Source organism: Myotis myotis, unplaced genomic scaffold (genome assembly GCF_014108235.1).
Source record: "Myotis myotis isolate mMyoMyo1 unplaced genomic scaffold, mMyoMyo1.p scaffold_m19_p_4, whole genome shotgun sequence".
NCBI lineage: Eukaryota > Metazoa > Chordata > Mammalia > Chiroptera > Vespertilionidae > Myotis > Myotis myotis.
The window spans coordinates 2,419,574-2,443,331 of record NW_023416346.1 but is presented as its reverse complement, the minus strand read 5'-3'; the positions used below and the strand labels follow the sequence as shown (position 1 = coordinate 2,443,331).

General features: G+C 45.1%; 1 protein-coding gene across 13 annotated transcripts in view; it reads left to right on the top strand.

Moving 5' to 3' along the window:
- Positions 1-23,758, top strand: part of CASK (calcium/calmodulin dependent serine protein kinase) — a 285,193-nt gene that overhangs the window by 182,007 nt on the left and 79,428 nt on the right. For all 13 annotated transcript variants that reach the window (XM_036304037.1, XM_036304041.1, XM_036304040.1 and 10 more), the window contains exons 6-10: positions 2,024-2,126; positions 5,417-5,592; positions 9,678-9,800; positions 10,625-10,708; positions 20,463-20,562. In XM_036304037.1, coding sequence (XP_036159930.1) covers positions 2,024-2,126; positions 5,417-5,592; positions 9,678-9,800; positions 10,625-10,708; positions 20,463-20,562 — 586 coding nt within the window. The remainder of the gene's footprint in view (positions 1-2,023; positions 2,127-5,416; positions 5,593-9,677; positions 9,801-10,624; positions 10,709-20,462; positions 20,563-23,758) is intronic.

The following is a 23,758-nucleotide window of genomic DNA, read 5'->3' as shown; positions in this document are numbered from 1 at the left end:
AACTGCCAGCAGCCGCCTGCCCTGTCCCACTCCCACTCGGTGATCGCATCTGATTTTGAAGGAAATGGAAAGTAGAAGTTCTCAGAAGGGAACTTCCTCATCTCTACATCCACATCTGTCTGCCTCCGCAGGTGCCCGCATCCTGCCGCCTTCACTGCCACCAGGGCCAGCCCCCCGCCCCCTGGTGCACCCCCGTCCCATCCCCTCTCTCTCCTGGAAATGTATTTCCTCTCTACGAATCTCTCCCATCGGCGCACAAATGTCTGTTTAAAAACAAAAGCCTGGCCAGTGTGGCTCAGTGGTTGAGCGTCGACCTATGAACCAGGAGGTCAGGGTTCGATTCCCGGTCAGGGCACAGGTCCGGGTTGTGGGCTCGATCCCCAGTGCGGGGCGTGCAGGAGGCAGCCGATCCATGATTCTCTCTCATCATTGATGTTTCTTTCTCTCTCTCTCAAATCAATAAAAATATATATTAAAAAAATAAAAAACAAAATTCCATGCTAGCTGGGGCCAATGGGGAAATAGGGGACATATGTAATACTTTCAATGAAGATTTTTTTTAAAAATCTCCCTGAAAATCTCTAGATACCAATAGTTACCCATGAGAAAGGAGAGGTTGCGAATGAGGAGAGGGGATCAAAGCTGGACCTCTCTGAATGGTATTGGCTTAGAGTTTTCACCTGGAACTATGCACATGTTTTACATAATTAAAATACCAAATTAGGTCAGCGTCTAATGGAAACAAATCAAGCTCACCACGTAGCAAATCGAAAGCATGACCACAGGAATTCTTTTGAGTGGCTTTACAATGGGGTAGGGTTGTTTCCACATAATTTTAGGCTCACAGAAAAAGCCTAAGGATAGTACAAAGAATTGCCGACTCCTTTCACTCAGATTCCCCGTAGGTTAACATTTTTCCACTTTTGTTTTATCTTTCTCAGTCTCTCACTCTCATCTATCTCTTTATCTACCTCTTTATATATATTTCCTCAAAAGAAGAAATTCTCTTAATCGGTACAGTAAAACGATCAAAATCATGGCATTTATATGGCTAGGCTACTGTTGTATAATCGATAGGTCTTTTTCCAGTTTCTTCTCTAGAGACAGGCCTAGTGTCTCCTCTCCCACTTCCGGTCTCACCTCCCTTTCCCACAGAGAGGAAGGGCGGGGCCAGAGGAAAGGCGGGCATGGCAAGGGCAGAGAATTCCCTAGGCACCAGGCTCACTTGCAGTCATTTGATCTGACTCTTCTTACTTAGGGGTGAAATGAAGAAAGAAGAGAAAGGCCATAGCATCCCCTGAAGGCCAAGACACTGTAGTAAAGTCAGGTTTCAGGGAACATTTGAGCACAAGGTGTCAAAGGTATTTCTTCCTTAAGCAAGTGTAGACTGTCACCCAAAGGAAGAGAACGTTGCATGGAAAAGGCAAAAAATGTATCTTCCTTAATTAAGCATTTGTGCTCCCTGAGTAATTCCTTTCTTTAATTTATTTTTTATATATTTTTATTGATTTCAGAGAGGAAGGGAAATGGAGAGAGAGAGAAACATCCATGATAAGAGAGAATCATGGATCGGCTGCTTCCTACACACCCCACACTTCGGGTCAAGCCCACAATCCAGGCCTGTGCCCTTGACCGCAATCGAACCATGACCTCCTAGTTCTTGGGTTGACGCTCAACCACTGAGAGCCACACCCATCGGGCTTAATTTATTTTTAATTAGAGTTGACATACAATATTACATTAGTTTCAAGTGCATAGCACAGTGATTAGAATCCTAAGTAATCCTTAGCACCGTACCCTAATCTGGGAAGCAAATAATTCCTAGAAAATAGTAGATAGAACAGGTAAGTCTTTGGAGAAGTCAACTAGAAGTGAGAATAAGACAAAGAATTCAAGCACCCAAAATAATTCTAGAAGTTTTTACTGTATTAGTTTATGGTCATGTTACTCGGTTTTGTGTACATTGAATTGTTCATGTTAAATTAATCCTCATGTCTGGTGTTTTTGTCTGTTTTGCTTTCAGCCCCACTGTGTTCTCCTCGCTTCAAAGGAAAACTCGGCACCTGTCAAACTCGGGGGCTTCGGGGTAGCTATTCAGTTAGGAGAGTCCGGACTTGTAGCTGGAGGTAAGCACACTTTTTAAAAATATTCTTCGAAACCTGGTCACTTTTAGGCTGGTGTAAAACTTTCACACTAGATATTAGCCTCTTTCCAATGTTTTATACCCATTGCACCCTACCCCACCCCCCCAAAAGTGCCATTGTATAGTTTTGAATTTAATAGCTCTGTAGTCATAACTAGAATTTTAGTCCCTTAAGAATAGGTTGTCTTTTTTTAAATATTTTTTATTGATTTCAGAGAGGAAAGGAGAGGGAGAGAGAGAAAGAAACATCAACGATGAGAGAGGATCATGGCTGAGCTGCCTCCTGCACGCCCCACACTGGGGATGGAGCCCTCAACCCCGGCATGTGTCCTGACCGGGAATCGAACCCTGACCTCCTGGTTCCTAGGTCAGCGCTCAACCACTGAGCCGGGCTAGGCTTTTTATTCTTTGTATTCCCAGCACTAACAAAGAAGAGACAAGTCAAATAAAAAAATGTCTGGATTATGTACTTTCAGGCTTACACCTATGGCTAATTTTTCATTTCATGCTGTTTTACTTTTTCCATTTGTCAGAGTACTGCTCAAGCCCTGATCTGTGTATTTGGGAAGAGCGGGCAGATGTGAATGCAGACTAATTTTATTATTAGCCAAAGCAAAACATAACGAGAAAATCCCCAGGCCAGAAAACGAAGAAAAGCTGAAATAGAGGCTTACTTCGCCAGCATACGGAGGTGGATGCTAATTACAGATTCAAGTGTTTGGGTTTCTGTTTATTCCTTTGAATGGACTCCAGCTCAGAATGCCGTCCTGTTTTCAGTTCTGTTCCTTAGCTTTGCAATTGCTTAGGTCCCCATTCTATGAGCTTCCCTTCTTCTAGTCATTTCCTTCTACTTTCTCTCTCTCAATACTGCCGGCCTTCACAAAGAGGAAACATGGGGAATATCAACAGCACCATGTTGTTGTTGTTCATCCTCACCTGAGGATATTTTTCCATTGATTTTTAGAGAGAGTGGGAGGGAGAGATAGAGATTGAGAGAGACATTGATGTGAGAGAGACACATCAATTGGTTGCCTCCTGCATGTGCCCCGACTAGGGCTGGGGAACCTGCAACCAAGATACATGCCCTTGACCGGAATCAAACCCAGGACCCTTCAGTCTGCCGGCTGACACTCTATCCGCTGAGCCAAACTGGCTGGGACAACAGCACCTTTTTAAACCTGTCATCTTTCAAGAATGTTTATAGTAAATTCAAATACCTGACCAGTGATAAATATCAAAATAATAATGTTGCACAAGATACTTTATTTCATTTCTTTTTTATTTTATTTGTTGATTTTTCGGGAGAGAGAGACATCAATTTGTTGTTCCAGCCACTCATGCATTCATTGGTTGATTTTTTTATAAGTTTTGTTTTAAGTATGTTTTTATTGCTGAGAGAGAGAGAGAGAGAGAGAGAGAGAGAGAGAGAGAGAGAGAGATTTATGTGAGAGAAAAACATCAATTGGTTGCCTCCTGCACGCACCCTAACTGGGGATCAAACCCACAACCTGGGCATGTGCCCTGACTGGGAATTGAGCCGGCCACCTTTCAGTGCACGGGACACTGTTCAGCCAACTGAGCCACACCGGCCAGGTGGATTCTTATAGGTGCCCTGAGCTCCATCTCATTCACTAAAACATCAACGCAGCATTAACACAGACCAGCTTCTGAAAATGAGGCAGGAGTCATCACTGTATTCCTTAAATCATTACTTCACCACATTGTCCTCTGAAGAGAAAGGCATTTTCTCCTTTATCTGTTCCACACAGTAAAAACCATTTACATATATGGGTCACGGTCATGGCACAGGCCTGGGTTGCGGGCTTGATCCCCAGTGTGGGGCATGCAGGAGGCAGCCGATCCATGATTCTCTCTCATCATGGATGTTTCTTTCTTTCTCTTGCTCTCTCTGCCTCCCCCTTCCTCTCTGAAATCAATAAATTTATATTTTTAAAATTGTACTAGAAAAGAAACACACTCTCAGTGACACTGGCGAGCTCTCATTTTTCCAAAAGCGTTCTGGATTTGTGTCCTGCGTACCTTGTGCCTCTACGCCCCTGGTTGGAACACCTTTTGCCATTTTATCTGTCTAGTTCACTCTTACTGATGTTGAGGCCTGAGCTAACGATCATCTGGTCTTAAAAGCAGGTTGAAGTTCACCATCCCGTTAGGTAGCTCACTCCCCTGCCATATTGTCGCATGGACGCCGACATTTGTAATCGTATCAAATACTACGCTTTGTGAGGGTCCGGCGCAGCCATGCTTGTCCCTCTGTTATGTCCACAGCACCTCCTGCAGCTGTCGGGATGTAGGCACTTAGGAAATTGTCCTGAAATGAAAGGTGCTGGTTCCTAATTAGTTTCCAGTGAATAACAGCTTCTGTGCAACCAATGAAAAGCTGGGGCTGGACTGAGCAGAGAAAGATGTCCATCAGCTACCAAACCTGGGAAAGCTCAGCCGCCTTTGAACAATGAGCGCATTCACCCCTGAAACTCCTGAGGGGTTTCCTGTCTCTAGCCCTCCCTTCAGTGACGACTCCGCGGCATCCAGAAAGGGTTAAACCGTGTGCAGTGCAGCAACTTGTGTGAAAAGAACCGGGAAATGGTAGGCAGGTGCCATCCCAAACTAGGAAGGTAACAAGGTCCGGGTGCGTGGAGACGCCAGGCCTACGCAGCCGTTCACCACAGTTCCCTCTGCGGGGTTCCGGGTAATAAGATCAGGATGTTATCAGAAAATACAACATTTAAATAGTGAAATGGTTATCTGATGCGTATCACATACAGTGACATTTCATTTGGTTTGGTGATTGGCTTCCTGTTCTTAGAATTTTGTGGTCAGAGTCGTAAAATCAAGTGACCACGCAGCAGGAAAAGTTGAGAGATAGCAAACGAGGAGTTTCGGGACATTGGTGTATGTGAAAGGTTAACTCCAGCCCTTTTACATGCTACGGATCTGCACAAAATCCAAAGGATCACGCCCATGTGTTCTTCCTACCATTGTCCCTCCTTCTGTCACCTACAAGCAATTCTTGAACCAAAATACATGCATCTTCCCCAAGATGAACACTCATTCTCCACATCAGGGTAGACTTCCATGCAGATGAGCGGAGAGAGCCCCCCCCCCCCCCCCGTGCCTGGGGCTGTCCACGGTGGTAGAAGAAACTTTTCACTCAGATTGTTATTGTTCGATTCTTTTCCGTTTTCAGATGGGGGAGGGGGGCTTGCTTTTTGTAAATAATTTTCCTTGATGTTGTTGCTGTTGCTTTAAATGTAGGACGCGTCGGGACCCCTCATTTTATGGCCCCAGAAGTTGTCAAAAGGGAGCCTTATGGGAAGCCCGTGGACGTGTGGGGCTGCGGCGTGATCCTCTTCATCCTGCTGAGCGGCTGCTTGCCTTTCTACGGAACCAAGGAGCGATTGTTCGAGGGCATCATCAAAGGGAAATACAAGGTACGCGGTTAGGAACGCCCGGCTTGCCCGTGGAGACGCAGTTATTCTGAGAAGTGGGTTTTGAAGTCACTGCCTGTCTTTGGGTGACTTGTCACGTCGATCCCAAGTCAGAGAAACATACACATTTTGGGGGGCGGATGTGGATGGGAAACCACACGCACACGCCACAGTCTTCTGACGAGTGAAGTATTGCTTTCATTATTGAAGAAGTGCAAAGTCATTACTGATGGTGTAAAGAGTGATGGACGGGCAGGGCGTACATGGGAAACTGGGGCGTGTGTCCAGGTATCGGGCCCGGGCAGCTGATGTTGGGAAAGTTCTTTTTCTTCCCGTTCTTACTCAAACCTGTACTTTCTACTCAACAGAACGGCTGTTTCATTTTCAGCCATGCATGGCAACGCAAAAGCAAGCACACAGGTTTCTCTAGCACTGCACTCCGAACCTGGGAGGTCCCCCAAGGTTTCTGTTCAACTCTTGTTTTTTATCTTTATTGTTGAAAGTATGACCTATGTCCCCCTTTTTCCCCCATTGACCCCTTCTAGCCTGCCCCATCCCCCTACCCCCCGCCACCCCAGGCCCTCACCCTCACCACCCTATTATCTGTGTCCATGGGATACACACACACACACACACACACACACACACACACACACAAGTGGCCCGGTGCATGAAATTCGTGCAGGGGGGCGGGGGAGTGTCCCTCAGCCTGGCCTGCACCCTCTCCAATCTGGGACCCCTCAAGGGATGTCCAACTGCCGGTTTGGGATCAGGCCTAAACCAGCAGTCGGACATCCCTCTTGCAATCTGGGACCGCTGGCTCCTAACCACTCACCTGCCTGCCTGCTCGCCCCCAACTATTCACCCCCAACTGGCCCCCCCGCCAGCCTGCTCACCCCCAACTATGCGCCGCCCCTCCCCCGCACCCCCCCGCCCCGCTGGCCTGACCGCCCCTAACTGCTCCTGCCTCAGCCCCACCACCATGGCTTTGTCCGGAAGGTCTCCTGGTCTAATTAGCATACTACCCTTTTATTAGTATGGATTTATATATCCACATACAAGTTTTTGGTTAATCTCTTCCCACCCACCCACCCTCCCCCCACCTTACCTCTGAGAATCCAGATTCTGTTCTGTGCTTCTATACCTCTGGATCTATTTTGTTGTTCAATTCTTTAGTAATGTTAGAATTTTATATGGGACTTGGGAAAAGGTAGAGAAAAGGGGGAAGAAAAAAAAAGAAAGGAAAGGCAAAGCAGTTTCAGAGTCACAGCCTTATTCCTAAATCCGAAAGCTGAAGCCTGGGGAGTTACAAGTATTTGCTAATAATAAAGCTCTTCCTTTGTGTCTCTTCAGTTGCTAACTTCCTTTTTCCAAGGCAATGTGCTTCCTTCCAGCAGCTTCTGGTATTCGATTTCGTCCGTGTTTAAAGCATTTAATAGTATTTTTGTTTCTTTGTAAGACACTTGGACCGTTCACACGTGTACAGAAATTACATGATTTTAAAAGTCCCTGTTCGCATCTTCATCGTAAGTCAGATGGATGGGGCAGCTGGCTCCTCATTTCTGTACCTGAAGGCTTGAAGCTTTGAGGTTAATAATGTAGCTGCACCTTCACTTGACCAACCTCACCTCTTGCCTCTCTCCATGACTTTTCTCACAAAAGCCGCAGGTTTTCAGCAGCTCAGTGTCAAGTCTAGATTCATCTCTCCCATCAGTGATGCGCCTCGTGCATTTGTTTAAGTGCACAGTGCTATGATCTGTCAGCACTTATGTCTACACTTTTTATTATGGAAAAGTTCAAACAAACAAAAGCAGTGGAGAGAGCAGTCTGATGGCACCCAGCTACAATGCTTATCACCGTCCAGCCCATCTTATGTTGTCCGTATTCCACATCCTACTAGATTCTTTTGAAACAGATCTCAAAAATATCATTTTATCACCCTGGTGGTCCTTAACAGAACTGTTATCAATATCCTGACCTCTACGGGTATTTTCAAGAAATTGTTATGACATCTCTCAAATGTAGTACATTTACGTTATCATAGTTTACAAACTACTACTGCTCTTAAGTTATTTTAATTTAACTTTTTATTCTCATTGATTTTTTAAGTAGATGTGAGAAAATACTATTTAACTGGATTGTAGGCTAATATTTAATTTCAGTTAACTTTTTTTTTCAATTACAGTTGACATTCAATTTGTTTTCAATATTATTTTATACTAGAGGCCCAGTGCATGAAATTCGTGCATGGGTAGGGTCCCTAGGCCTGGCTGGCGATCAGGGCCCATCGGGGCCTTCCGGCTGCCAGCCGGTGCCTTCCTTCCCCAGCTGCCGGCCACCGGCCCAGGCCTTCCTTCGTTCCGCGCCACCCTCTGGTGGTCAGTGCATGTCATAATGAGCAATCAAATTCCCGGTCTCCAGATCGAACTCCCAAGGGAACACTTTGCATATTAGCCTTTTATATATATAGATTAGCTGCAGGTGTACAGCATAGTGATTAGTTATATAATTTATGAAGTGATCCCCCCCTGCCCCCCGCCCAGGAAAGCTAGGACCCGCCTGGCCCCGTACATAGTATTGCAATACCATTCCCTATGCTGCACTTTCCATCCCCCAGCTATTGGTAACTACCAATTTTTAGTTATTAATCTCTTCACCTTTTTCACCCAGCACCTTAGCCTCCCTCTCCTCTGGCAGCCCTCAGTGACTTCTCCATATCTATGAGTCTGTTCAAGTAACTTCTTTATAAAGGACAAAAATATATTTCCCAAATGTAGAAGGCGCAGTATCATCTTACATCATTGTTAGAGGTAGTCGGTATCCTACACCGCTGAAGTCTAAACTGCCTGGCTTTTGTATTTAAATAAGTGACTGTGTTTAAAAAGAAAAAGATAATTAATTAGTTAGTTACTTAATTAGTTAGTGACTGTTTTATAGCCTGGTTTGTTCCCCCTCATATACTCAACCCCCCACATTGATTTCAGCTCCTCTGCAGAGCCAAAGGAAGAGGAAACCCCAGACTGGGCCCCTCATAAGGAGGACGGGGAAGTACACTTCTCAACCCCTGCTCCAGGAACCTTACCAGCGTGCTCGGGTTTCTCAAACGCGCTCCCAAGGGCCAGGCCTTCAGGCTTAACCAGCAGCTCCTGAAACTCCGAGGGCTGTTTGGATAGTTACATCGTTCCTGGACCATACAAAACTATCTACTTAAAAACTAGCCTGGCCCTGGCTGGTGTTGCTCAGTGGCTAGAGCGTCAGCGTGCAGACTGAAGGATCCTGGGTTCGATTCTGGTCAGGGGCACATGCCCGGGTTGCGGGCTCGATCGCCAGTGGGGGGCATGGAGGAGGCAGCCCATCCATGATCCTCTCTCATCATTGATGTTCCTATCTCTCTCTCCCTCCCTTCCTCTCTGAAATCAATAAATATATGTGTTTTTTAATTAGCCTGCTATATTTGGTCAAACATTTAATTAATTCACCCCTAATGCCTTGGTAGGGCCAGACCAAATAATGTCAGAGGTTTAAATAAAATTTAAATGTAAAAAATACCATTTTTCATTTTGAAATGTTCTTTTAGTCCTTTCGAGGTCAAAGTATTCTAGTCTCTCTAGCTGAGGTAAAAATTGGAATCATAAACATTCTCTTTTTCAATTATTAAAAATATAACGTGTAATAACCAGAACATACGTAAGGAGTATTTGCTGATGCAAACTCTCATATAATGAGCAACAAGGAAAGCTCTACCTTTGTCGTCCTCCTTATCAAACAAGCCTTTCGAGTTACACTGAGTGGCCAGGTGACGATGACCACCCCATCAGTACAATGAAGTGAATTCGTTATGCAAATAATAATAATAATAAAACCTGGGGAGTATTTGCTTAGGAAGTTTTCAGTATCCGGTATTTTTGGAAGCGTCGATGAAGGACTGAGGGGGTGGGCGTCATCATCTGGCCACTCAGGGTAGATTTCTGCTATTTGCTCTGAGAATTTCACGGACGTGGACACGGGAGAGGGATGTCAAACGACAGCGGATGCGGCCTTCTCCCTGTAACTAACTGTCCTGCCCCTGTCCCTGTCGCCCTGCCCAGATGAACCCCAGGCAGTGGAGCCACATCTCGGAAAGTGCCAAAGACCTGGTGCGGCGCATGCTGATGCTGGACCCGGCCGAGCGCATCACCGTCTACGAAGCCCTGAATCACCCCTGGCTTAAGGTACGCGGCCTCCTGCCCTGGGTGGGAGCACTCCCGGCGACAGCAGTGACTGCCCTCGAAGGTGGCCCTCCCACCGGATCATCTGAGTCGAGCCCGGCTGGCATGGCTCCCTGGTTGAGCGGCCACCCATGAGCCAGGAGGTCGCAGGTTCGATTCCCAGTCATACCTGGTGGCAGGTGCGATCTCCAGTAGGGGGCGTGCGGGAGGCAGCCGATCCGTGGTTCTCTGTCATCGTTGATGTTTCTCTCTCTCTCTCCCTCTCCCTTCCTCGGGAGAGGATTAAGAAGAAAAAAAAAGAACTTTTTCACTTTCTTAAAATTTTAATGGGCTGCCATAAAAGAATGCTCTCCTACTGGACACTCACCCACCGGGGACTGAAGGGGAAATGGTGGAATTAGATGGTGTTGAAGTTTGTTCTAGTTCGAAGATACTGTGATTTTTAAATCCAAGTATTCCTCACAACTCAGAATGCGGGATCAGTGATGAAGTTAATTTTCAAATGCTCATTTTATCCAACAAGATCATGTCAAAGGTAACTTCATACCTTCATCATCATGTGATAAATTATTTTAGCCATATATCTGAGAATTATATGACTTGTTCTTTCAGCCCTTTATTATTGCTGAAAATAAAATATGATTTTTCTCTTCGTCTTGATCTTCATATGCTTCATTTGGGAATGTTTACCAGAATCATGAACTAAAATCTCCAGTCTCCTAGAATTCAATGTTTCACATTTAAGAATTTGGGCTTTAGCGTTTGTTTTAGGTTAAGCTTCTCACTTTTTTAAACAGTTACGGATGTTCATTGTCTTGTTTTTATAGGAGAGAGATCGTTATGCCTACAAGATTCATCTTCCGGAAACAGTAGAGCAGCTGAGGAAATTCAATGCAAGGAGGAAACTAAAGGTAAATTAAAGAAATCGTCAAAACGCCAGACAGAGCCCAGCCGGCGTGGCTCAGTGATTGAGCGTCGACCTATGAACCAGGAGGTCAGGGTTCCATACCTGGTCAGGACACATGCCCAGGTTTCGGGCTCAATCCCCAGTAGGGGGCGTGCGGGAGGCAGCTGATCAATGATTCTCATCATTGATGTTTCCCTCTCTCCCTCCCTCTCCCTCCACTCTGAAATCAATAAAAAGATATGTATTTTAAAAGCCAGACATGCAGTTGATGATCATGTTTGTATTATGTTCTGGGGCCCATGAATATATCCCAGTGCTGACCATTGTTTTTCTAGCTAAATTCTCAGTTCCAGAAATTACCACCATTTCAATAAGATTTTGATTTTTTTTAAATCATGTACGGTAATCCCTAAGTATGAATCTAAACAGTAAGTTTTAATAAATGAAGATAAGTCATATTTTAAATTTGTATGTTTTTTCAAATTCATAGCAGAGGTAAAATTGCTTTAAAAATAGTAACTGACTTATTATCCATTATTATTGAAGATGAATCTAGGCCACGTTTTCTCACACTGGCTCTTTTCTCTGTTTTACAAGTCCTTGGCAAAAAAATAATTATTAAGATGGCACCGAAGAAGTTTCCCAGGACTTGAATTTCTTAGCTTTGCTATACACCTGAACCGGTATAGCCTACGAAAGAAAAAAATCTTATTATCCAAAGTGAATTTTGGTCAGCTTTTTTTCTGGTTTTGGTTTTTGTTTTAATCCTCACCTGAGGATATTTTTCCATGATTTTTAGAGAGAGTGGAAGTTGATGGAAGGGGCGGGGGGGGGGGGGGTGGCGACCTCGCTGTGAGAGACACATCAATTGGTTGCCTGCGCACGCTGTGGGGGGATCAATCCTGCAACCCAGGTATGTGCCCTTGACCGAGAATCAAACCCATGAGCCTTTGGTCCACGGGGCCAACGCTCTAACCACTGGACGACCCAGCTAGGGCTGGTCAGCTGTTTTTGAAGTTACTTCTCCCCGCCCCAAGAAACATTAATTATGCTACATCCTCAATTCTTCCCTAAAGTCTTCTTGACTCTAATGCTGGGCTTTGGCCCTTGTGTCGTTCCTCGGTCTGGAGTGCAGCCGTCCATTGCCCACATGCAGGCCTTTTATCGAGGGCTCAGGTTCGCCCATCACAAGAAACCTGGGCTGGCCCTAACCGGTTTGGCTCACTGATTGAGCGTCGGCCTGCGGACTGGAGGGGCCTGGGTTCGATTCCGGTCAAGGGCATGTACCTTGGTTGCGGGCACATCCCCAGTAGGGAGTGTGCAGGAGGCAGCTGATCGATGTTTCTCTCTCATCGATGTTTCTGACTCTCTATCCCTCTCCCTTCCTCTCAGTAAAAAATCAGTAAAACATATTTTAAAAAAAAAAGAAACCTGGGCTGTATTTCTCCCAGCCCCACAGACTCGGGCCTGAAATAGCCCACATGGTGACTAAGATCGATTTGGCCAGAGCCGAGCTGTCACAGCAGAAAGGAGTCATGTGAACTGACCACATCCCTCTGCAGGGATATTTCAAGCTTCCTGACCCACCAAACAACCTTGAATCGGGAACATCAGCAGAGTGAGGGGTGTCTGAGCCTCTGCGACAGCTGTGCGCCTTCGGGTGATGCAGCCCCTGGGAAGCCCTTGTCCGCATGCTGCCTCTGCCGCCATCTCCCCGGCTCCCAGAGCCCCCCTCACAGCTCTTCCCAAATGAGCAGCTGCGCATCCATCCCTCCTCCCAGACGCCGGGGTTAGGCTTCTCGGATGGAGGGCAACCCCCGAGTCTGGCCGACTCCCTTTGAGATGAGCAAAAGGGAGGTTCACAGGAAGCAGGAGAGAACTGCTTTTGCTCCCAGTCAGAGGGGAGCTTTATGGTGGTGGGAAACAGCGGGCTTTGCAGCGACAGTGCCTAGGGCCGTGGTCGGCAAGCTCATTAGTCAACAGAGCCAAATACCAACAGTACCACGATGGAAATTTCTTTGGAGAGCCACATTTTTTAAACTTAAACTATATAGGTAGGGACATTGTGATTCACTTCATTGGAGGACTCCTAAGGCTTAGGAAGAGCCACACTCAAGGGGCCAAAGAGCCGCCTGTGGCTCGCGAGCCGCAGTTTGCCGACCACGGCCTTAGGTGAATCGTGGCTCTGACCCTTCCAAGCTGTGTAGACTTGAGCAAGTCATTTCAACACTCTGGGCCTCAACTTCCTTCTCTATAAAATGGGGATAAGGATAAGAGCTGACTCAAAGGTTGTTGTAAGCTTGTAAGGAATTAAGACATTGCAGCAGTTAGCAGCGTACACAGCCGTAGTAAGTGCTCCATAGATATTATTTGTAAACATTATTGTTGTTACTGTTTTATTATTATTTTAATGTCAATACCTTTGATTTGGTACTCTATACAGTTAAGCAAGAAAACAAAATAAAAGGCAGCCAGATCGGAAAGAAAGGAAAATTGTCTTTGTTTATAGATGGCATGATTCCGCATATAGAAAAATCCTAAGGAATCTTCAAAAAACTATTAGAAATAAGTGTAGCAAGGTTACAGGATGCAAGGTCACCGTATTGCACACTTTAAAATGGTTACTTTTCTGTTATGTGAATTTCACATAGCCTGATTTTTTATGCCATGTGACAAAATATTCTTCTTTGAAAATGTTTTTGTTGATTTTAGAGAGAGGAAGGGAGAGGGACAGAGTAAAGGAAACACTGATCAGCTGCCTCCTACACACCTCCTCCTGGGGATCAAGTCCAAAACCCGGGCCTGTGTCCTGACAGGGAATCGAATCAGTGACCTCTTGGTTCATGGGTCGATGCTCAACCACTGAGCCACACTGGCCGGGCACAAAATATGCTTAAATACTGGCTTTCACTGTGGCACGCTCGAAGGATAGGACACATGCCCATAGTAGCAGTGGCTCACTGCGCCACTTAGCTCATCTGAGAGAGCCCCACGTCCTCCCTCAGCCCCAGGCATGCAGGTTGGAGGGCGGTGTGTTTATAGGAAAAGCTCCAGGGGTGATTGATTCTGACATGCCCAGCTTATTGGGAGTTACAGCTCTGAAGCACAAACTGCAATGGTTAGACGTGGAGATGGCTTCTAGTTTCCCATGGCCATAAACACTTGCACGGCTGTCTTCATTCGCAAATCTTTGTATAACTCTGACTATATTCTTAGGTAAGTTCTCCGCTACTGGAATTGTTGGCATCAAAGTGTACACATGTATTTTTGATTTTTTTTTAAGTGTTCGTATTTATTTTAGAGAGGGGGAAACATCAATGTGAGAGAGAAGCATTGATGGGTTGCCTCCATTACGCACCCCAACTGGGGACCGAACCCGTAACCTGGGCAGGTGCCCTGGTCAGGAACCAAACAGGTTACCTTTCCGATGAGGCTCAACCAACTGAGCCACGCCAGCCAGGGCTGTATTTAAGATTTTTGATCTCTATAAATAACTTGCCCTCCCAAAAGGCTTATACCCAAACAGGTGTTTTGGCTAACAAGTTTATCGTTTTTGCAACCCCTTCCTCATTCAGAAAGTTTTACTCCCTGCCAGAATATAAAACAGTACTCACTTTGCTGGCATTTCAAGACAGTTCCTCAGTATCAGCACTCCACCATCAGAAGTTGTTGCTCTCCACAGCTGCACTTCCGTTCTGGCATTTCACCTCTACGGCACACTCCGGGAGACACGAAATCCCTGATGCAAACACGGTGTGGATAAACAGAAAGCACTCATCATTCTCAGACTGTGTTTCAAACTAGATTTTTTTTTCAGCATTTATGGAGCCCTGCCTGTGATTTGAATTCCCATCGTCCACTTCTTTTTCTTTATTTTATCACTTGATTTGACATCTGTGAATGATGATGGACAATTCCTTTTCCCCATTTTGGTTGCCAGACATTTCATATGTTGGTTTGGGAGGGGTGCCCTTTTATTGAACGCTAAGCTCTAGAATTTACAGACTTCCATTTTTTAAAATCCTCTGGACACAATACTCCCTTTAACAAAACTGCCCAGCCCTGAGCGTGAGACTAGATATGATGAGGGTCATATTTTCTCACAGTGAATATCAGGATGCGTGGGACAGACCGCCATCCAGATCTAGAAAACCTGTGCCCTATGTGTCTTAAGGAGGCACCCCTTGCTCTAACCCTGGCTGTCACGTGCTAGAAGGAGGTGCTAAGCAAGACGCGGAGGTGGAAAGCGGGGAGGTCTGTGAGTGTGTGAACTTGTCTCCCGAGGGAAGGGGCTCAGGAGTGAGTCTGTTCTAGAAAGCGTTCCCTTTGCTTCAAGAATCATTTCTATATTTAGCAAGCAAGTCCCCCTGCAGTGGAGTATGTTGAAGAACTTCTGTATAAATAGAAGCAAGAGTCTGTATTTGGGTAGGTTTGTTGCGGTCCATTCAGGCCATGGTGAGCTGAAGCCATGTGATCGAATGTAGGGGACAAAATCACGTATTCCTTGTATACACAGAAAGTGAGGGAGATGTCTGATACCTGATAACTTTCTACAATTTTCTTTTATTGGTTTTGCAAATTGCAGAAGTATCGTCTGCATGCATCCCTGACTTACCAATGCATTGGTCTCTGGGGCTCCTGAACTGCGCGAACTAGAAAGTTTGCTTAAGAACGCTGTTTTCCAGGACTTCATAGAACTGCACCGCCCAGTGCAGCAGCCTCCAGCTGTGTGTAGCTACTTACATTTTAATTTTAATCCTATATAATAAAAGCCTAATATGCTAAGTGTCCAGTCGTCCAGTCAACCAATCAAAGCATAATATGCTAATAATATGCTAAGGCCACTCAACCACTCACTATGATGTGCACTGGCCACCGGGGGCAGACGCTCCAACCAGTAGGTTAGCTTGCTGCAGGGGTCCGGCCATTCAGGACTGAGTGAGACGGGCCGGACATGCCCTGGAGCCCTCCCGCAGTCCCTCCCCAGCTGGCCAACCTCCCGCGTACCTCCCTGGCCCCGATCGTGCACCGTGCACCAGTGGGGTCTCTCGGCCTGGCCTGTGCCCTCTGCAATCTGGGACCCCTCGGGGATGTCAGAGAGCCGGTTTCAGCCCCGTTCCGCAAGCCAGGCCAAGAGACCCCACTGGTGCATGAATTCATGCACCGGGCCTCTAGTTTATTAATATTAGCCCTGGCTGGTTTTGCTCAGTGCTTAGTGTCACCCAAGGACTGAAGGGTCGTGGGTTCAGTTCCAGTCAAGGGCACGTACCTCAGATGCAAGCTTGGTCCCCAGCCCCAGTTGGGGCTTGGGGCTCATGCAGGAGGCAATCGATTGATGTGTCTCTCTCACATCGATGTTTCTCTCTCTGTGTGTCTCTTCGCCCTCCCTTCCATTTAGGACCTAATTTTTACATGTAATCAACCAAAACCCTTGGGCTGACTTTCCAGCCTTTTGGTTGTCTCCGTTCAGCCTCGCCCTCTCCCAGTTTAAGGCTTTGACTGCAGTGTTCTGCATCCGTATAAGATGACCCTCTCTTGAATTCTGTGTTGCACTCCTATTTTTATGTCCCTGGATGGGCTACCCCCCCTCGGTATATTACACTATGACTGTGGGTGACCTTGCTACTTGAGTATAAATCCAGTTATTCTACATCTTATACTGTGTGTCTTGTATTTAGACTTGTTAGAATGCACCTGCCCTTGTGGCTATCGAACTTCATGGTTTCTGAGCTCAGTTAGGGGCACCAAAAATGGAGTACGTGTTGGTTTTTTGCTCTTGTCTTCAAGTCAGCGATATATCTGTGTTCAACTCTCGTCTTCCTCACTTACTAACTTGGTTGCCTCCTTAAGTGCATGGAGTAGTTTAACTTAGCAGAAGTCTGAGCTAAGTATTTTCTTGTTTTCACTTCCTTAAATGAAACACAGAATCATTTAGCGGCGAGCATTCCATTTTGATGGTTGGCAGATGAGCTATAACTATGATTAAGTTAAGAATTAATTACTTGTAGTTGTCTTTTTCTTTGAGTTTAGAATCGACCTTCTCCTTTCTGGATTAATTTGCTCAGTAGAAAATTGCATCTTTAATATCTTAACATATTGTGAATAATTTTCTTAATTCAAATTGATATGTTTTACTCTCAAAACAAACTAAAGTATGCCTACTAAATTAGAAATTTTTTTATCAAGGATTTAATAAAGCAGGCAGTTTGAATAACTACTTGTATAAGATATGATCTCTTTAATAGCTATAGGGGTTAGCAAACTACGAACTGGGGACCAAATCTGGCACACCACCTATTTTTACATAAAAAGTTTTATTGAAACACAGCATGTACATTGATGTATGTATTGTCTGTGGCTGCTTTCACACTATAATGGCAGAGTTGAGTAGTTGCAACATAAAACATATGGCCTTCAACCCTAAAATATTTACTCTCTGGCCCTTTACAGAAAAAAAAAAGATTATTGACCCATGGTATAGTAATAACCCTTGATTTGGGGAGAGTAGTTAGAGGACCTCAATTCTGTCTACTCTTGGCTCTATCTCAAAGTTGCCAAGCCGCTCTGAACTCAGCTTCCTCATCTGCAAAATGAGTCTTTTAGAATTAATCATCTCTAAGCTTGAATCTCAAACTCTAATAAAATTCTGTCTGTAACAATAAAAGCACAATATGCTAATTAGACCAGACAGCCGAACGACCTTCCGGACGTTATTCCAGACATCCTTCCGGACAAAGCTGCGGCGGCAGGGGCCAAGGCAGAGGTAGTTAGGAGCAATCAGGCAAGCAGGTGAGCAGTTAGGGGCAGTCAGGCAGGGAGTGGTTAGGGGCAATCAGGTAGGCAGGCAGAGTGGTTGGGGCGATCAGGCAGGCGAGTGGTTAGGGATGATCAGGCAGGCAGGCTATTGGGCCTGTGGGGTCGGGCCTAAACCAGCAGTTGGACATCCCCCAGGGGGTCCCAGATTGAGAGGGGGCAGGCCAGGCTGAGGGACACCCTCCCATGCACGAATTTCATGCACCCCGCCTCTAGTAAATCTATAAAGAGTTTGGGACCATTTTGCTGATTTGCTAATAGCTTTGTGTTGAAAATTCAAACCACACGCAGTCACTAAGTTTAGGAAACTAAATAAACAAACCTAGCCACGTGACTGATAAATTAGGAACTTGCTGCTATTGTTATAAAAGAATTTTTTAATAGTATAAATATTTCTAGATCTTTCACTTCAGTACTAAGAAACTGAATTGAACTTCAATTGGATGTAAAAATAAAGCATCTCTAAAATTTTAGTTTCTGTGGGTGGGAATCATGATTTGATTCAGAAAAATTCCATTCCCACCCAGCTTTTAGGGAACATATGCAATATGTGAAGTGAAATAAGCGTCAGCTGTAGAAAAGAAGAACTCAACATTTTCATCAAATTCTGCATAAGAACCTCTCATGCATTAACCCTAGACTTCGAGAAATCTAAAACGTTGCCTGGAATGGTAGCACCAAGATCACTTTTCTGTTTTTTGTTCTTCCCTTTCTGCAGTCTGTCTCTTTCCATTTCTATTTTTTAGAAAGAAACCCAGTCCTGGCTGGTTTTCTCAGTGATTAGCACGTTGGCCCGTGGACTAAAGGGGTCGTGGGCTCGGTTCCCTGTCAAGGGCACGTACCTTGCTTTCAGGTTCCCCAGCCCTGATAGGGGGGCATGTGGGAGGCAACCAGTTATCTCGCTCGTGTAGATGTTTCTCTCTCCCCCTCTCTGCCACTCGCTCTGGAAATCAATGGAAAAAATATCCTCAGGTGAGGATTAAAAAAAGAAAGAAACCCTAACATGATTCCTCCCCCCCACACACAAAAAAAGAATCTTGAAGAAATGTATTTCTATTAATGTTTTCATATATTTATTATATGCCTGTAAACATAAAAGATTTTTCTTTCTGCCCTAGCTGGTTTGGCTCAGTGGATAGAGCGTCGGCCTGTGGACTGAAGGGTCCCAGGTTCGATTCTGGTCAAGGGCACGTACCCAGGTTTCGGGCTCATCAATGATTCTCTCTCATCATTGATGTTTCTGTCTCTCTCTGTCCCTCTCCCTTCCTCTCTGAAATAAATAAAAATTAAATTAAAAGATTTCTCTTTCTTTTCAGAAAAACCGAAGAGTTCAATATTTTAGATGTAAGCCTACTTCAAGGCATTGATACTGAGATTGCCTAAATGAGCAGCCAAGGGCTGTGCTCATGTTCTAGCTATGTAGGGTTCGTAATTATTTGCATTTCCAAACTGCTTTACAGATTGCGGACACTTTCAGACATTATGACTTTTGACGACCCTACGCTAAGGGGTTAAGTGATTGGCAGAGCCAAGGAACACACCCGAAGAGTGGAACATTTTTACAAAATAACTTTTATGGTTTTTCTAGTTACTGCAACAATTCCCAGCCATTTTCCGCCCAGCAGTCCTGAGGGATGTCGTGCACGCAGTATGACTCACTAGGAGTCAGGAGAGGCTGTGCGTGCGGTTTAAAAGAGTCATGTGTACTTGGTTCTTCTGTGTGGTCCGACAAGACCAACACAGCCCTAACCGGTGTGGCTCAGTGGATAGAGCGTCAGCCTGCGGTCTTAGGGGTCCCAGGTTCGATTCCGGTCAAGGGCATGTACCTTGGTTGCGGGCACATCCCCAGTGGGGAGCATGCAGGAGGCAGCTGATCGATGTTTCTAAATCTCTATCCCTCTCCCTTCCTCTCTGTAAGAATCAATAAAATATATTTTTTTAAAAAAAGAGCAACACATAGTCATTGTTAACAACAAAAGGAAAGGGGGGAAAGGCTTAAAAAAAGAAAAGTGCCTCATATTCCTACTACCCAGAGATCATTATTGCTGATAACATTTTGGTATATGTTCAGTCTCTTTTATCTATACTAGAGGCCCAGTGCACAAAATTCATGCACAGGTAGGGTCCCTAGGCCTGGCCGACTATCAGGGCCTTCCTTCTGGCTACTGGCTGGGGCCTTCCTTCCCTGGCTGCCGGCTGCTGGCCAGGGCCTTCCTTTGTTCCGCACCATCCCCTGGTGGTCAGCACACATCATTGTGAGCGACCAAACTCCCAGTCAAACTCCCAAGAGAACACTTTGCATATTAGCCTTTTATATATATAGATTAACCCTTTTTTCCAAAAATGAGACCATACTATAGATTGTTCTAAAGCTCTTTTATGTCATTCATCACAAGCATCTTTCCATTTCTTTAGACATTCCTCTGCAGCATCTTTTTATAGAGACTGCAGAGTATTCCGTTTGTGGTATGTGTTTGAGTTCCAGATGTAAATGGTCGCATATACTTTTGCAATCCCCAACAGTGTTATTCTGGTACATGCACATGTGATTGATTTGAAGGAGTCAAAAACTATTTACAACTACCCCGGCTATCCTAGCTCAGTGCTTGAGCATCAACCTATGAACCAGGAGGTCATGGTTTGATTCCCAGTCAGGGCACAGGCCCAGGTTGCGGGCTCAATCCCCAGTCTGGGGCGTGCAGGAGGCAGCCGATCCATGATTCTCTGTCATCACTGATGTTTCTATCTCTCCCTCCCTCTCCCTTTCTCTCTGAAATCAATAAAGATATATTTTTTAAAAGGAAATTCTTTAAAACTACATCTTTTCTAGTTGTCATGTTTTATATAGTTGACTTTCCTAAATAATCCTTACTAGTAAGTAACCATTTGTTAATTAATTTTTACATTTATGTATTTATTTTAGTTTTTTCATCTCTTTGCTTCAGGGTGCCGTCCTAGCAGCTGTGTCAAGTCACAAATTCAACTCATTCTATGGGGACCCCCCTGAAGAGTTGCCAGATTTCTCCGAAGACCCTACCTCCTCAGGTAACTGGGCCATCCATCCATTCGCCTTTCTCTTCCATTCGGAATCGGCCTTTTTCGGTGGAACTAGTCAGGTCCTCTAAGCGATTCTAAGGAAGTCTATCAACAACCAAATACTATCCACATGTGTCTGGTTCCTTTTCATTTCACTTGTTTCTTTTCACCTCAGAATGCTTCTTCCCCTTCCGCCACTCCAGACCCAGGGTTGCACTTCATCCATCCCACACCGTAATCCATCTTTTTGGATCTTTCTGATTACCTTGGACCTCAATAAAAAGTTCTGGTGTAAGATTTCCCCCCTGTCAACCATAGCAGATCAGACTTTGCCACAACACTGCTTTTAATGGAATCTTTCCATGTAAAGCTGTCTTGTGAGTTATCTCTTGAAACAATTTCCAGGTTCTTCTCTTTTTATAAAGTCTCTAACACGTGTATTCAAGCATTCACGGGAGAAGAACATAGAAGAGTTACCTATTTCGATGAAATGTATGTGTAGGTATGTATTTCTGAAATGCCCAACAGTGTTCACAAAATTATATTATAAAATGCTCAGATTTTCATCTTACCAGTGAGATATTCTCAAGTACCACTTACTAAAAAAATCTATGGGATCCATATATATGTATATACTAGAGGCCCAGTTCATGAAATTCGTGCACTGAAGGGGGTGTCCCTCAGCCCGGCCTGCGCCCTCTCACAGTCCAGGACCCCTTGGGGGATGTCCGTCTGCCAGCTTAGGCCTGATCAACTGGATGACCGGACACTTAGCATATTAGGTTTTTATTATATAGGATAAATGCATGTGTGTAATAGTTTTTAATTTTATGTATTTCTTTATTAATTTAACTCCTGCTTCATATGTCCTCTGCCCTCTGCCTTTCCTTCTTTCATTAAAGCCCCTCAGTGTTTGCCACGTGGTTGACTTTGCCTGTTGACTTGATTTTTGTACTCTTGAACCGGCTCATTCAATGTTCATAGAGCACCATCGGAATCCGGCCCAGGCCCTTCCTGAAGCATGAGCTGCTTATCCTTCCCTGTGCTCCTCCCCTCTGTTCATACATGTGCGCACATGCTTCCACCTTGTGCAGAATACCAGGCTCACAGTTCCCCTGGCGGCAGCTCTACACAGGCTGGGGCAAAAGTAGGCTGACAGTTGTGAGTACACGAAACCCAGGATTTATTCTCGTCTGGTTATTTATTAATCACTGTGTTCTTTTCAATATGAACAACTCAGCACCTACCTTTTGCCCACCCCTGTAGTTCCTCATTTTGACTCTTAGCAATTGGGATGTGACGCTTCCTCTTCTGAGTGTAGGTGATTTCCCAAAACACTCAGAAGTGGGAATCTTAGAGAAGAGACCGCGGAGGAGGCCGGGCTGTCTGCCTCTTGTTCTGACTTGGTAATGCCCAGAGCCCCTCCCACGGGAAGGCACGGCCCTGGTGGAGTTTACGGATAGGGTCCCGGGCTCCCGATAGTGTCCTGTCAGCCCTTCTCTTCTCATACTCGATTTATTTTTTTATTTTTTTAAATCCTTTTTTTTTTTGTCTGTTTGTTTGCTTAATTCCAAGATCAGGTTTTTTTGTTTTTTTTTAATTGATATCAGAGAGGAAGAGAGAGAGAGAGAGAGAGAGAGAGAGAGAGAGAGAGAGAGAGAGAGAGAGAAATATTGAGAGAGAAACATCAATGATAGACTCATGGACCGGCTGCCCCCTGCACACCCCCTACTGGGGATGGAGCCCACAACCGGGGCCTGTGCCCTTGACCGGGAATCAAACTGTGACCTCCTGGTTCATAGATCAACGGTCAATCCCTGAGCCACGCCGGCCGGGCCTCCCACTCCGTTTACAGTTGGCCCTGTCTCCAGGGAGCAGCTCCAGTAATGGTGTTATGTTGCACTGGGACTGCATGACATAGTCACATACGTGGGCTGTATTTCGAGTTTTTTTCGATCAAAGCCTCTAATACCATTTCCATCTTGAGACATGGACCTGCAGAGCCGTGTGGTCCCTGTAAGGGCTTCATGGCCCTGGTCGCTCATGCGTCCCCTTAATGCGAGACCATCCTGAGCTCCATTTCCTGTCTGTGCAAAGCTGGCCTTCCCTTTCCGCACCAGGAAAGCACGTCCTTCCTTACAGACAAGCTCACTTCCTATTAAATTCACTTCTGTTGCCCAGCGTCTCCTCTTTTCCACTGCAGCCTCTAAATGGTGTGCTTGAAATCTTGTCTGATTACAGTACTTGCTTTTTAAGCAAAAGTGACATTTCTTACCCTGCCCAGCAGTGAGCCCACAAGCCCGCACCTCAATTAGTCGCTTGGTTTTGCATTTCTTCTTCCCTTTCCTGCGGTCACACCCCCCCTTTTTTTTTGTCTTTTTTAAATTTTCTGGATCTTAATGATCTTGTAAGCAGTCTCTATCTTCATCTGATGTGCTAAATGTCTTCAAAATGTTTTAGCTAGCACTGTCCAGGCGCTGCAGACAAAAGAGAAAAGAATGGCCGAAGCCGGTATGGCTCAGTGGATAGAGCGTCGGCCTGCGGACTGAAGGGTCCCAGGTTCGATTCCGGTCAGGGGCATGTACCTGGGTTGCGGGCACATCCCCGGTAGGAGATGTGCAGGAGGCAGCTGATCGATGTTCCTCTCTCATCGATGTTTCTAACTCTCTATCTCTCTCCCTTCCTCTCTGTAAAAAATAAATAAAATATATATTAAAAAAAGAGAGAGAGAGAAAAGAATGATTATGTAGTGTGCATGTCTGATCTACCCTAAATGAAGAGGGAATGTTTATCTACTTAGACGTCAAAGACAAAGAAGAAATTTGAAGAAAATTCAAATATTTTCCAAACTTTCCCATGGCCGTCAGAAACTATTCAGATGTCCCTCAAAATAATTTCTAGAATGAGGCCATGTAGAGGGGGCATCTGCCTGTTTTGTCAGCATTATTTCTCACTAGCTACCTGCCAGCAAGTTCCGTTCTGCAGCCCATGGCTTATGGACGGTTACTAAGTCCCAGTGGATTCACAAGAGAGCTTTCACTTTCATAAATGAACTCATTTTTATTTTTTATCTCATCCTTACTTTTGAAGATTTTCATTCATTAAAACCTACATTCTTCTCTATTTCATTCTAATCCTTAAATTCTGCACCATTGATTTTAAGTTCCCCATGTTGTCCTTTGCACTGTCTCTCTGTTTACATGTG